General features: G+C 34.7%; 2 protein-coding genes, 1 long non-coding RNA gene and 1 other non-coding gene across 9 annotated transcripts; 2 read left to right on the forward strand and 2 right to left on the reverse strand.

The window, feature by feature from the left end:
- Positions 1–1,330: 1,330 nt before the first annotated feature.
- Positions 1,331–2,823, reverse strand: LOC130995319 (protein SOB FIVE-LIKE 5-like). Of its 2 annotated transcripts, XM_057920564.1 has the most exons (4): positions 1,845–2,823; positions 1,702–1,743; positions 1,568–1,628; positions 1,331–1,490 (listed from the first exon to the last, which is right to left on the reverse strand). In XM_057920564.1, the coding sequence occupies exons 1-4, from the start codon at positions 2,145–2,147 to the stop codon at positions 1,462–1,464; spliced, it is 435 nt and encodes a 144-aa protein (XP_057776547.1). In that variant the 5' UTR covers positions 2,148–2,823; the 3' UTR covers positions 1,331–1,461. The 2 variants fall into 2 exon arrangements, with proteins under 2 accessions (XP_057776547.1, XP_057776546.1); XM_057920563.1 differs by having other exon boundaries at positions 1,331–1,628; positions 1,845–2,383.
- On the forward strand, positions 2,427–3,294 carry LOC130995320 (uncharacterized). The gene is made up of 2 exons (XR_009092122.1): positions 2,427–2,598; positions 3,031–3,294. It is a non-coding gene; the product is annotated as an uncharacterized LOC130995320 (long non-coding RNA).
- Positions 3,295–8,186: 4,892 nt separating this feature from the next.
- TRNAT-AGU (transfer RNA threonine (anticodon AGU)) lies at positions 8,187–8,260 on the forward strand. Its single transcript has one exon. It is a non-coding gene; the product is annotated as a tRNA-Thr (tRNA).
- Positions 8,261–9,727: 1,467 nt separating this feature from the next.
- Positions 9,728–14,099, reverse strand: LOC130995321 (uncharacterized). Of its 5 annotated transcripts, XM_057920569.1 has the most exons (4): positions 14,038–14,099; positions 13,534–13,566; positions 10,752–11,003; positions 9,728–10,042 (listed from the first exon to the last, which is right to left on the reverse strand). In XM_057920569.1, exons 3-4 carry the CDS (start codon positions 10,982–10,984, stop codon positions 9,952–9,954), a joined length of 324 nt encoding a protein of 107 aa, XP_057776552.1. In that variant the 5' UTR covers positions 10,985–11,003; positions 13,534–13,566; positions 14,038–14,099; the 3' UTR covers positions 9,728–9,951. The 5 variants fall into 5 exon arrangements, with proteins under 5 accessions (XP_057776552.1, XP_057776548.1, XP_057776550.1 ...); XM_057920565.1 differs by lacking the exon at positions 14,038–14,099 and having other exon boundaries at positions 13,534–13,729; XM_057920567.1 differs by lacking the exons at positions 13,534–13,566; positions 14,038–14,099 and adding an exon at positions 12,541–13,146.
- Positions 14,100–15,669: the final 1,570 nt, after the last annotated feature.

Here is a 15,669-nt window from a genome sequence, read left to right on the forward strand (position 1 = left end):
AAATGGAAAGATTTGTGTGTGGATAAGTCTCAAGGAGGTCTGGGTTTTAGAAACATTGAGTGGTTCAATAAGGTTCTGGTGTTCAAATGGATGTGGAGGTATTTGGTGGAGAAGGAGGCGTTGTGGGTAAGAGTAATCCGCTCATTGTATGGGGAACTGTCATTTGGGGAGGGGGGGGAGTGGAAGGTGGAGAAAAGAGGCGGGATGAAGGGGTGGTGGTCCAAAATTGTAGGGGGCAGGGGGGAGAGTGGGGGAGAGTGAGAAGTGGTTTAACGGCAACATCCAAAGGGTGGTGGGGAACGGGAAGGAGGTTAGTTTCTGGGGGGAGGCGTGGGTTGGGAGCGGACCTCTCAAGTTTCTTTATCCAAGGCTTTTCAACCTTTGCCTCTTAAAAAATAACAGTGTGGAGGGGTCTGGGAAATGGACGGACGAAGGGTGGGAGTGGGATATCAAGTGGAGAAGGGAATTGAGGGGGAGGGAAAAGGAGATGGAGGATAATTTGAATACTTTGATTGTTGCTTTTTCTCCTTGTCTTGGCAAACAGGATGGATGGAAATGGAAGAGTGCAGCGGAAGGAATTTTTTCGACCAAAGAGGCATATGCGGAGTGCGCTAAGGCAGTAGGAGAGCGGGCCGTGGTTCTCAAAGAAGAAAGCAAGCAACTGTTGACGGCTCAGGCACCACATAAGGCTAGAGTGACAGCATGGAGAGCCATTTGCAATAGGTTACCAACCTGTGACAACCTACTCAAAAGGAAAGTACAGATTCCGGATGAAGAAAAGTGGTGTAATGCGTGCGTGACGAGGGAGGAAACGGTTGTCCATTCTTTACTCCATTGTCCGAAGGTTGATCGTGTGTGGGATCACATTCATCAGTGGATCGGCATCGAAACCACGAAACCACAAAGACTGGTGGAGCATTTCAAGTCCTTCATAGGAGGGGGTAGAGGTAAGAAAAATACGGCCTTCCTTAAAGCTTTATGGATTGCTACAGTGTGGCTGTTGTGGAGATACAGAAATGATAGTAGGTTTGAGAATAAGAATTGGGAGGTGTCCAAGATTGCTAAAGATATCAAAGGTAACTTGTGGAGCTGGAATCAGCTTTTTCATATTGTAGAGTCAAATGTTTCTTTTTCGGGTTGGTGCTCCAATGAGTACTCACCCCTTGTGTAACTTTGTGGTATCTCTGGTACCATTCCCAATTATAATGGAATTTTTACAGATCAAAAAAAAAAAAAAAAAAGTTTTATTTTGATGGCTTGATTTTTATATACATTTATGATGATTTATGGGTTGCTCCCTAGTGCATGGACAGGAAGAAATAAACAGAGGTAGAAAAAGATTAAAGAAATCGATTAAAAAGAAGATAGATACAGACAACAATCTTGGAAATTCAGATGGCCATCCTCCCCCTTTTCACTTCCTGCACCACACCGCCCGCCCGCAAAAATATACTCCATTTCTCACTGCCTCTTCCTCCCCACCACACTTCCTGACAAAATCACACACACACACATATATATACATTGTTTTCATCAAACCAACAATATATCTCTTCTAAAAAATTACCTGATTTCCCTTTCGTCGATGATTTGAAGAAACTCAGACGCTTCTTCGTTACCGATTCACCCTAATTAAGAGTTGCACAATTAATTCAGGCATGAGAGTGCGTGCGTGAGAGAGAAATAGAATCGGCCTAGTACCTCAAAATGCGCGGCGGAATCATCAGAAGGAGGTACATTGTCCTAGAATTCAACAACATAAATTAAAGCCAGCAGAAACAGCAACGCAGATGATGTTACTATTTAGAATTGGAGAAGAATTAGGTTTGAATATATATATATACCTGGGAGAAATGAAAGATGGAAGAGCTAGCAGTGTCGTCGAGGCAGAGCGCGTGCTTCTGGTTAGGCTCCTTTCTGGTCTTGGTGTCTGCTCTTTTCTTCTTATCTTCAGACGCGTGAGGCAGCGGCGGCGGCCCCGACGATGCATCCGACACCATCGACTGATCTTCGTCGTCGTCGTCGTCGTGGTAGCCCCCCTTGTCTTGATACTTGGTGTACAAGGCATCCGAATTGGAGATTTGATCCAAGTACATAGTCCAGCCCGATTCGCAGCCGCTGCTGTAGTCGGAGGTTGATGCGTTCATTGTAGAGAGAGAGAGAGAATTAAGGGGTGTTTTGGTGTTGTTTGTATGTATTTATAAGGGGAAGGGGAAGGGGAAGGGGAAGGGGTATGTGAGACCAAATAAATCAGACTCAAATCCTAGACTATTTTTTGTCCTTGGCTCTATCCTTTAGCTCAATATTATATATCTGATTCCAGAAGAATCAAAGTTGCCAGTTGTCTTGGTCATTGTGGGGAGAGCTTCCCTTCCCTTCTTCCCTCACAACTAATACTAATACTCATATATAGGAATAGGAGATGTGTGGTAAATATTTGGAGTGGAAGCCATCATTTTTCACACAAGGCTGTGCCAGATAGGATTCCAAAATATTGAATAATATCTTACCACAGACGCGTGAAAATGTACCATATTTGTGACAAACACGGAGAGAAGTTGGTGCTGGCTAACCGATTCATTCGTATAAAAAAACCAAGTAAGTGTGACTCCTCTCCATTCACATCATTACATCCTAGCTAATTTCTAAATTTACCACACCAATTATTTTCAACTCAAGCTGTCCAACTTTCAAAGGACAGGAGCTAGTGTTCTTGGGATTTACAAGAAAAAAGCAGAATCTGAGAGACACAGAGAGAGAAACAAATGATTCGGAAAAGGAAACAAGTTTAGTTGTTGGCACAACAACAATTTACATAAAGTGCTCCCGTTTGTCTCAAAACGTTACACCAGAATTAGTAATCTTTAATTAAGACTCAGTTAATATATTTGATCACATGTTAAAAAGTGAATCTGCTGTCTTCATCTCTTCATTAGCATGTAAAGTTTTGTCTTCTTCCACCAAGAATAGTTTACACACACACAAACTTTTAATAGTAAAAAAGGCATGAATATTATTTCATCTTTGCAGTAGCAGCAGCATGGAATGGATAGATGCATGGTGTCAAAATTGAATAAATGCAAGATTGGCCCATTAAATTTGTGATGGCAAGGATGTGCAGAAGCCAGCCAAGAGTAAAGGGTACATATGATCATAGGCCCATCATGTGCTTCTGCTAACATGCACAGGTAGGTTGTGATAGATACACTAGTACTTCTAACTCATCACACACCACTCAAATTCCTATTCTACATCATAAACTTCCTCTTATATATTTTCACTCTTTCATTTTGTGTTATCCCTTATTTGGAAATTATATTATTACTATACACTCCTTAATTTTCCATAACAAACCGTACTACAATACATACAATAATATCCGACCATATATTTTTACTATTTAATACACACCACATGTACATTTACTTGCATTCCTATTCTAATCATTTTTTAACTTTTTAGGCCACTTGGGGTTTCTAATGGATGAGGAAATTAAACATTTTTTTTTTCACAAAATTTAAAAAGTTTAGTAATTAATTAATTACTATGAGTGTGAGGGGACAAAGAGGGAAGAAGTTCTTGTGAGTATATATAATTTATTATGGAAATTGCATCAGCTGTATCTTGTGAGTCAGCTGGTCCCGTAACGGTAGCCTATTCTAAGTTGCACATGTCATTTAGCTGCATGCCCTTACCACAAAACCCAATCTCAATTTCAATCATTAATTACTTCAGTTTCACCACTTTAATTTGGAATATACTAGCTAGTATCAAATATGCCGCTAAAACTATTTACATTTCAATATGCCATCTTCTTTAGTTAAGTTCTCTGCATCTTCTCTTGATTTCCCATGTGGTTTATATTATAAGACAATCAATGTTATACGACGTGTACGTACTAAAAGTTTTAATATATGTTAAAGTTGCACGTGTCGTGGTCTAGCTATTAATTCTTATCTTTCATTATTATCATGCATATATATGGGAATAAATGTAATCGTACATGTATATTTGAAAATATAAGGTGAATTATTTGGAGGATTGCGTTTTATACCCTTTTGTTGTTGATTTTCTTAAATAAAAAAATAGGATGTTTTTGAATGCAAGACCGAATCACACTTGAAAGTTAGAAAAAGAAAAAGAAATTAATACCTTTATTCGCTGACGACAGACTATCTACCCACATCATAGAAAAAAAAGAAAAAGAAATTAATACTCCCTTAATCTCATATATAGGCTTGTTTTCTTTTTATCGAAGTCCCAAATATATAGGATTATTTCTATAAAAAGTAATGTTTTTTCACTTATTTACTATTATATTCCTATTTAATTCTTTATTAATTTTCTCCAACTTTAATTCATCATTAGATAATAAATATAGGCATATATATTGGGAAGTTTATTTGTATATTTTTATTTTCAATATTTTTTCCTAATTTTTGGGCACATTTCAATCAGCCTAATTTTTGAATGTATGGATGGGACGACAGCGGATCGGAGAGAGCAACGTTATATCCATTACAACAATCTCATCAAAATACATGCATAAATTAATTGTGCTCATTGGAAAGAAGAGAGAGAGAGATAATATATATATTGATAATAAATTATCCAAATCTGATGAAGTAAAAGCTTGCTAGAATGTATAGTTGTCAGCATTAGATGACATTGGCTCAAAGTTGAATATGGAGCAATTTAAGAGTATGGGCTCAAAGAAAAAAAGAAAAGAAAAAACTGTAAATGGTCCCTCCCTTGCAAAAATTGTAATGTCAACTGTAACTTCGAATTAGCTTTAAAAGTTCCAAGGGTTTCCATTAGTTTCCTCTCACAAATGAGACTTTTATATATTTATTTATATTTAATTTGTAATATATGTTTTCCATCGTTTTCATTGATTACAATTGACCCAAGAACAAGAACCAAGTCTACATCAATTGACTCCTAAATCCCTATCTCCCACTCTGCATGAGAAGTGTTCTTTCCATATAATATTCTGAAAGTTACCTAACCTTTTATTTAATTTCTTATATATTTTCACCAAATATACTAACAAATTAAAATTAAATATGAAATATCTCTCATTTACAATCGAACCTAAAAACACGTTGTCACCTCTTTAGTAATTTAATAAAACTTGTCGATATCATGCTCAGCCATTTGATGAAAAAAAAAAATTGTAAATCTCTTGTTTCTCTATCACAGAAAACTTTAATTATCTTGATTCTTTTAGATCCTTATTCTTCTTAACTTGTTTGATTTCGACTGAACTTTTTCATGAGTGTACTCATTAATTTTCAACAACTAAATTCAAGTTATTGTGAAGCATATTCCAACAGTAAATTAATTCAGATTGCCAATCAGACATAAAACTAATAAAGTCCGATCCCCTAATAAGATTAATTAGTATATATTAGTGTAGTGTTTTATCCAATATACATGAGTGAGCATTGAGCAATAATGCAAAAGTAGTAGATTTCCAAAAACACGATGCATGTATATGTATATAGTGTGGTTGAATGTGTGCGTCAAATCTAGGTAAATGAAAGCAACAAATAATATAGGTAGGTCACATGAGAGAGTAAATATGAATATATAGCAACAAATATTTTTGGTAATGAAGTCTCAAATCTAAGCTGTACGCCATACAAAATTCCAAAGGCCGTTCCCTTTGATGTGTACCAAATGGCTTTAATCACTCCATTGGATTTTCAGACCCTATCTCAATAATTCAAACCCATCTCATCTCAACAATAAATGTATAAGTGGACCTAACACAAACGCACCACAAACACAAATAATTTATTTTTATTTTTTTTTTATTTTAAAGAAAAAAAAAAAAAAAGAGAGAGAGGCCTATATATACATATATATTATTTCTCAGACTTGACAGCCAATTTGCAGCCATACACACACATTAAGATGGTGAAAGATCTTTTGTTTTTAGTCCCCTGGATCAATTGATATCATGTTTTAAATAAATCAAGATACGATTAGTTACATCGTTTGAGAATCCCCACTTCAAAACTCAAACTTATAATCATTCCTACGTAGTGTAATGTATTATCTATTCGATCCGGCCGGTACTGTTTTAGCATATTATTCCTTCATTAATCTTTCATATTAATTATAATTTCTTAAGTTGAACTGTATCATGCACTTTCAAACTTGTTAGAAATGGATATTGAGCTCATTCATCCCTTAAAAGGCCTTATAAGAGAGAGGGTTGTCTCACCGTAAAAAGTGGCACATGCTACTATCTCCAACCAATGTGAGACACTTTTAACAAAACTCAATATATATATCTATTCATTTGTGTTAATTGGTGCTAACACTTTTCATAAGCACCACCTCATTTCTAGCTCCTCTTTAGAAGCTTGCATCCATTGAAATTTATGTAGCAATATTCTAATAATGATTCTCTTAAAATTCCATGAAACTAAATAGATTTATCTTCTCAAATTAGCATGCGAATGTGCAAAAGATTTTTGGACTTGCGTCCTAACTTTGCCACCTGTGTTTCACGCAGATGACATATATCAAATTTGCAGCATATTAATTTTCATCCAACATTTGATGCCAAAATGTTAATTTATGGCCCAAAACAGAAAATCTCATCTCAATAGATTTCAAACTCAAACAAAGTTTTGACACCAATTACACCTTTTTTGTTGGACATGGAAGCATATATATTTTGTTATATCAAGAAATTCGAAAATCCTTAGTCCAAAATAGTGAGGCTCAAAGCTTGTACAATATGTTGGGATGAGCATGGAAAATCCAATGACAAAATACGTGCATATATACTTTGCATTGTAGATGATTCAAGCTATTCCAATTATTACCCACTATGCATTTACAAAAATAAAATAAAAAATAGAGATAATTGTAAATTAAATTTCAACCTTTGAACGTTATTGTAAATTCCACTCAAACACATAACTGTTTCAATTAAGACTCAACCTGACTATTTGTCATAAATAAGATCATTCTATATCTTTTAACGGTGTTTAGAACTGAGATTAATTTAGATATTTATTCAATATTAAAACTCAGAATTAATATTAATCGAGGGCTGGTTTTTGAAACTTATTGGATGTGTTGTCCTCCCGCATTGCCAATTGTGTAGTCAAACATACGACGATTGAATAATTGAGTCACAAGTTGGTGCGATATAGATAGAGCTTCCTGATAATCCGAAAATTACAATTTTGAATGTTTGAAAATAAAATTGAAAATACTGAATGATAACCTAGATCAAAGCGTCTAATTTGTAATAAATCATAAAGTTGAGTCTTAGTTAAAACAGTCCAAAGTTTGAATTGGAATTGCAGGAATGTCTAAAAATCATGGTTTAATTTGCAATTATCTTTAAATATTACTATAAAAAACTCTTGGATTGAAGATTTTACCCCAATTGCGAAAACATTTATTGTGAAATCGAAGGTTTATGGTGTGAATTGGTGCAAATTCGTCCTCTCAAATAAGTGACCACTCCTATTTTTCTTTAAACAAAAATAGTAATTGGTTTGTTTTACTTTTTTGTTATTATTTGCATCATTTAAATTAGATGTCTGGGAATTTTGATTAAAAAATTGGAAATGTCAAAAACTCACGTGGACCAGCATCGAGCCTTTCGGGAATAGGTTTAGTCAAGTACCACACGTGTGTTGTTCCAACCCATGTGCTTCAGATTTTTGTCCCCTTCCCTAGCTTTCTTTTTTATTTTATTTTATTTTATTTTTCTCTTCCATCAATTTTCATTTAATAATTTTTCTTTTCCTATTTACAAAATTCAAACGTCGCTACCTGCCAAACACAACGCAACACAAATTAAGTATTTGTAACACACTTTCCGAAGAAAGAATGAAATACGACGAGTGAAAATAGGGAATAATTCCATCGGAAAAATCTAAGCTATCAAAAAATTTTGGTACTCAATATTTCAGAGAAGCAATATCTCTAACTTTTTATCTTGGGCTCCCAGGGTTGGAGATGTAAGGAAAATTACTCAATGTTTGGCTAATTACTAAAATCGCTTCAATAATAAAAAAATGAGAAAATGAAATAGTAAGGTCCATAAATGATCTCACATATGCACGAATCTGTCTTTTATCTTTGGGTTAATAGAACTGCATTTATTTACTTCGCTTTTACATTAATTTAAATAATAGGGATGAGTTACCACAGCTTTCATAGCTCAGTTGGTTAGAGCACCCGTTTAGTAAGCGGGAGGTCTTGAGTTCAACTCTCAATGAAAGCAAATTTTGAACTTAATTTTTTTCTGATCTGCCACATATATCATATATGTATGTTCACATCATAACCGTTTTCTTTATTTTGATCTTTGTTATTCAATTTTTTTTGCTAAGCATGATGTGAAACATATAGAGAAATAGTACATTAAAATTTCATAAATTGTGGAGTTGAACTTGTGAAAAATCACGAGTATGTAGTACTGTCGAGTGTGAAGCTTGATTTGTCCCACAAATAAAAGTTAAACAATTGATAACATCTAATGCGAGTTAATGAATTCACTATCTTGCAAGATTCAAAAGAATTTTAACTTAACAAAATCACAATTCTAATTTATTAACACACAGAAAAATGTGGTCAAGATATATATAGCAAGAGACTTATATGGTATTTGGTTGAGCTTATAATCCCCCTAAAATAAGTTGTTCAGGAGTTTATAAGCTCTTGAAAATGTTTGATAAAATAAACTTCTAAATAACTTATAAGGTCTAGAAATAAGCTCCAACAACTTACAAGTTCCCTAAAAATAGCTTATTTTTCATAATCTTGTAAGTAACAATCAATTTACAAAAATAATCCTACTATAATTTGTTCTTTTTAACATACATCATTTCAATTTCATTTCTCTTCGATTTTCTTTTTCTATCTGTGATTTTATATTTATAACTTATAAGTTCTTGAGACTTTACATCTTATAAACTCTTGAAACATCTAATAAGAGTTGTCGAAGCTTATAAACTTTCTAAAATAAACTTGGCCAAACAAGCTCTTAATTTTCCAAAGGCGATACAGTAAAACCGAGTCATCAAGTTGTGCTTATATCACAATTATAAAGTCTATATATGACTATGCTAATTATGAAATAATTGAGGTAAAGAGTAGCGAGCTAAAAAAAAATTTTTTTTAGGTAGGTGATCATATTTAGTGTTGCATGCGTTATGCTATGCCTAAATATGCATATTAATAAGATTCAAAATAAAACCTTTTGGAATATGATTTCTCTTCTTTGCAGTGAAAAAAAAAAAAAAAAAGAGGCGGGCAATGTCCAATCCTCAATTCCTCATACAGCTGAGAAACATTAAATTACATGTAACTTTAAATAAGAACACTACGGTGTAAAAGTATTCCAACCATTATGAATCAAATTCAAATACAAATTATTAATATGAAATTTTACACCGCCTCAAGGTAAATTATACCATTTTTATTGTCCTGCTTATTTGTAGTATGAAAATTATGAGGTTAGCGCTCACTCAATCTCATTTGATTATCTCATATAGTTTGGGACATACATATAATAATTTTTATATAGAATTTCATTCTCAACTTTTTTTCTGTTACGTCATGCACAACGAAATCCAGCTTGTTTTCTTATTCTCAACTAGGCCCAAGCCCATCATGAACATATATAGAGAAATAAAGGTTATTTTTGCTTTTTGGATCCAACCGAAGAAATAAAGGTTATGAATTATGATTATCCCTATCAAAGCAATTGAATATTATTGACAGCTCAAAGACACAAGGCCAACCATCAAGATATGTTGTAGGGTTAAACATATGCAAATTACTTGCATCTTATTTGCATCTTAAAACTTAGTACATGAAAAACATGTCAAGAAAATGATGCACTCCAAAAAGGCATAGGTGGCTAGCATTTCATATAAATTTGTAGATGGAATGGGTTTTTGAAGATCATCCTCATCGGCCACTCTTTTTAGCGCGCTTTCCTTGCCCTTTCTTTGGTGGCCCCTTCTGGCGACGCTTCAACATTTCAAGCCTATTCAATCGCCTGCCGCAAACAACCAAGTTAGAATCGCAGTATTTTGGATCCAAACAAATAAAAAAATCTTATTCTATTTTAGATGGGGTCTACAAACTCATTGAGCATTCTACAAAAACAAGATGGATTACTAAGTTTCCTTGATCACATTTTAAGACAACAATTTTATAATCCTAGTTGCCAAGTAATCTGTCCACAAGAACACTATCAAAGCAACTTTTTTAATGTTTGGTATAGTTGACATATATTTCTCATATATCATGCCTCTGGTGCTAAATGATAGCAAGCCTATAGAGTTTGAATATGTGGTGAGAACTTATTAAACAAGTAAGAGCTGAGTGAAGTAAATTGGATGAGTGTGTGAATGGTGAAAATCCTATGAAATTTATCACTTTATTCATTTACTGAAGGTTTAACAACTAACATGAGATTGAAAAAATATATAATTATTTTTCCCATTGAACACCTATCTATTTCTAAATTACCTCGGAAAAAATATATGGTTTAGTCTCCTTATATAAGTCTATAGGTAGAGACTGCAACACAGCCGGCAATAAACTTTCTCCAATAAACAGGCTTAATCCAAATGCAAATAAAAACTAATATGAATTACAAACGTCACCTCCTCTATCATCAATGCAAGCAATACCAATCAATCCTCTATCATCAATCCAAGCAATACCAATCAAAATTAAGAAAACGGGTGGAATATTCTTACACTTGTTCCTGAGCATGCATCACACTGGGATCATCCCTGTTGATATCATAAGGATACCAAGCTGCAACTTTGTCACCAATTAGCTTCTTGCGAAGTACTTTGTGGGGGGATCTTTGACCAGTTGGGTTAAGAATATGACCGAAAATCCTAGCTCTAGCCTCAGTGACTCCTTTGATGGCCACTTCAGCCAGCACTTTCTTCAAGCCTCCTCCTAAGCTGTTCCCAACACTCATCTCCTCAACCTTACAATTTCTGATTTATTCAAAGAAATGGGAAACTAAAATTAATCTTACAGAATTCATTTACACAAAAATGCTTAGATTTATTATAGGTCAATTATTAACTAGCAAGGGGTAACTGATATAAAACAGTAAACCAATAAGCTAAAAATCAACCCCAAGGAATATATCACCACGATAAATTAATGTCTTTAGTTAAATAAAGTATTCATTTGATATATGAGACTACTATCAACATCAGGAAATGCTACCATTAGGAAAATATCAACAGAAAGGATGAAGGTTAGAGTTTACTGCAAGAAGAGAATATGAAAAACACAATGACTTGTGAATTCACTTTAGGGTAACCAGACTGCTATATAATTACTCAAAATACACAACCCAAATATGATTAGTATTCTCTTTTTTTTCTTTTTGTTTTCTTCGGGTGAGCAGAAAAGGAATTTTCACTACGATCAGATTCTACTGTTATGACTTTAAAGACACAAAGCTCAGAAAAACATTCTTGCTCGAGTATAAATAAAATCCAAAAGTTAACAATACTTATCTAATTGCTCAAATCTACAATAAGACATGTTCAGATGTTAACCTTTCCGGATATTATGCCCACCTAGTAAACTATTGAATTGGATCAAGAAAATATACTTACATGAGTTGATGATATTGACACCTGTTACCCAGCAGAGATAAAGTTCTCTGATACCATAGTTTAGTGGTAAGGGTAGATATCAACTCTGCTCTACATTGAATCTTGTATCCTACCTTTATTTTCTAACTTCAATTGGCATCCCTCTTTCATCTCAATCATCACATAGGATTTGCAAAGTGTGCATCTTTGTTACCTCTGTGCAACTTGAGTTAATTTACCAATGATATTGAGTTATTCGTACATCAGTATCCATCCTCTCATTCACAAACTGGCATTCATGATATAAACCATATCTAACACATAATTTGATTAACTACAAAGCAGTTTTCTTTAAATGAGAATAAATACCAAATCTCTTTGACAATCACAAAAACAATCACATCAAACTAGGAAAATAATGGTCATGGCATGCTTGTAACTAAACATGCATTGAATTTAGAAAGAACAAGAAAAAAGACTTCAATTTCTTTTACTGGAAATTCAAGTTCACCAAGCGCGAGCTGAGCTTGTGAAAAGGTTTAAGGATTCGAGCTTTAAACATCGAGTTCCAGCTCGACTTGAATTTGTTTCGATAAAAATTCGTTTTTATCATACTCAAGTTCTAGCTGGGGTAGTAAAAAATTAAAAAAAATAAAAGTAAAAAATAAAACAAATCGACTGCAATTCAGTTAAACCATTCACTTAAAAAACCATCCGAAGCTCTTCAATTCAAGCTACATGAATAAAACAAGCATCCTACATAAGTAAATCTAATTATGCTGTTAAAAATTAAAGAAACACCAAAGTTGAGAACTTAATCCATGAAATACCATCATAAGCATAACAAATGAAATCAGTCGGATGTCAAAGTTGAGGACCTATACAAATTGAAATTGCATTTGGCTTACACACCAATACGCACAGAGATAGAGAGGGAGAGAGAGCTTGTCGTGCGGTGACGACTACTCGCAGGTGGCAACAGCTGGAGGTGTGGCAGCTACTGGTGCGGCTGGAGGGCGCTCTGCTCTAGTGTTGCGGACGACGACGACAGCTACTGGGATGCTGCGGGCGGCGGCAGCGGCGGCAGACGGTGCGGCGGCAAGAGAGAGAGATGAGTTCGCGTGCGTGACTCGTGAGCAGAGGCAGGAGCAGCGTTTAGGATTTAGGAGAATTAGGGATTTAGTTATTTAGGGTTCTCCTTATCATTTATCAATTAGAATTAGAATGATAATAAACCAGAAATTATAATTAAAAATATATATTATATAACAAATCTTTAAAATATCGGTTATTCGGTTAACCCGATTCGGTTATCGGGTTAACCGATAACCGAAATTTTTTGAGAATCACTAACCATTACCGAACCGATAACCGAAAAAATCGGTTATCGGGTAACCAAACCCGAGCGGTTCGATTCGGTTATTGGATTAACCAATATCCGATATCCGTTTAGATAGCCCTAGTAAAAATTGACCACCTGTTATTGGAACTCAAGCTCTGTGTTCAGCTTGGCCAAAAAAAATAAAATTGAACCTGTTATTCAAGCTCGGCTCATCAAAAATTGTCTAAGATTCTGTTATTTGCAACCACCCACAAACAATAAATTCATACATATTGTTCGAGATTGTCAACAACTCAGCAAAATAAACGTAGAATCTCTTGCATCTTTAATGAATATTTGCCAACAGGCAATGTTGTGAAAATCGCTGGAGGCGCTGAGGCGATGCGAGAATGTAGGAATTGGGAGATGCAAGCATATTTAAATAAACGTGATTTCGGCAACAATTTCAAAACTTCAGACATGATTTCAGCAATTTTACGCATGAACATGGATTTCAGTAATCACACCAACAAAATTCATTCAATATCTTCACCATAAAAAAGAAATGTAAGGTGAATCATCTTCCGTACGTACCTTTTCTTGAATGTGCTGCTATGTCTCCAAACTCTGGAATTGAAGATGCAAACGAGGGAGAGGGCAATTAGGGCTCAAGAAGTATAAAAGAAAGATGGGTGGGGACGAGCAATTAAGTATTCTGGAATTTTCAATTTAGGAATTTGAGAGAGTGAGTTGAGAAGATGAAAGTTACTTTTTCATTTTGTAAATTCACGCTCTAAGTATTACTACTAGTTAATTTTTTATTTTAAATTACAGTAAGTATCGATTACTCCCTACTATATAATCTATCTATATATTATATCAAAACACAGTTTTCTAAAGCCCCACAAAAATTTTAATTTTTTTTCACCAAAATTTCGGGCATATACAAATGTGATTTCGATAACAAATTCAAAAGTTCAAACGTGATTTCAACAACAATTTTACTCAAAAATATGGACTTGAGCAATCAAAATAGAAAAGTTATTCAATATCTTCACCATAAAAAAAATGTCAAGAGAAATTGTCTTCCGTAAATACCTTTAGCCGGCTTGAGGGTTTTGTACTGGTCTCGATGAGGTGGCTAAATCAGTGGGGGAGCCCTTCGAGTATTAATAGAGGTGATTAGGGCTAGAGAAGGCCCAGCCCATGATGTTGCGGCTGGATCCAGAATTTTGGAGATGTGATAAAATCTTCAGACCTAATCTTGAAGAGATTTCTTTCCTTAGAGCATCGGTAACGGGCTACTCGATGCCCCTTACTCGAGTAGCCCGTTGCAGAGCTTGCCTACTCGAGGGTTACTCGTTTGTTCGAGTATACCCGAGAATCACCCATTTTCTCTTTTTTTTCTTTGAAATTAGATATTTTAATGTTAGTTTTAAATATATATTTTAGGATTTAAGTAATTTTTAATGTGTCTTTAGGTGTTTTTTGATGTAATATTTAGGATCTTTATTTAATGCAATTTTAATTATTAGTTAATTATTTTATTTAAATTTGAGCAATTAAAATTAAATGAAAAGCATAAACATCAAAACTAAAAAAATCATGTAGGCTATCAAGTACTAATCCCAATGCAGCCTCCTTACTCAATGTGGTCCCCTCCTATCAAGTAAGCTATCAAGTAGGCTATCGAGTAGGCACCATTGCGGATGCTCTTATATGGACGGAGTGCTGGTTTGACCCCGCCGGCCTTTTCTTGGTCGCTGCCACCTTCTACCCATATCAAGCCTCCACACTAAGTTCCTACCTCGTCCGTCTGTTGCGCTCCTCTGACCTTCCTTCTCCTCAATGCCTGCTGAATCCCACACGGTACTTATGGGCAAATGACTGGTTTGCCCAACTTGCTACTTTTCGGACTTTTGATCCTGAAACAGCTCATCATGCTCTCCAAATCCCCTTGCATCAAAATCGTGCCTCTTTCGTGGAATGCAACAGCACCATGCCCCAAAAGCACATCTTGCTCAAAGAGCGGGCCTGCCTTGGAACTACGCCCTCCCAGGTGACACGACACTAACAAAATAAGGAAAAAGACTCTATCTAGACCTAAAACAGACACAAAAACAGAGCATAAACTTGGGCTCATCATGGTACACTGTCTTGTCTTATATAGATAAATACAGTTATATGGTCATTTTGAATACTTCTCCGTAGGGTTTAAATTCTCATTTTAGGGTTAAGATTCCTCATTCAAGGTTTAGATTCCCCATTTAGGATTTACACTCTTCACTTAAAGTTTAGATTCCTCATTTAGGGTTTAATTATCAAATGATACTTTTGGCAATAATATTACCATTTGTGCCAAAAGTACCATTTTACTTCGTTTTTTTTTTTAATTTATGTTGATACTTTTGGCACTAATAGTGCCAAGTGTACCTGATCCGCGCGCAAACCTGAATCCGATCTGCCCTAATTAAGTGTGAAACAGTCTTAAAACGTAAATAATGGCCAAAGTTTGTGTTTTTTAGATGGGTCGTCAAATATTGTGTTTTATTGTTCAAAATGGTTATCTCAAAATGAGACTCAAATTTTAATGGGTAAAGAGAAAACAAAATATTTAAATTCATTTTAATGGTTTTTACATTAAATTGAGGAACATGTCACTTTTTTTTAATTTTAAGATACATATTGAATATTAATATTTTGTGGGAAAAAGTTACTGGTAAAACTATG

Source organism: Salvia miltiorrhiza, chromosome 7, assembly GCF_028751815.1.
Source record: "Salvia miltiorrhiza cultivar Shanhuang (shh) chromosome 7, IMPLAD_Smil_shh, whole genome shotgun sequence".
Lineage (NCBI taxonomy): Eukaryota > Viridiplantae > Streptophyta > Magnoliopsida > Lamiales > Lamiaceae > Salvia > Salvia miltiorrhiza.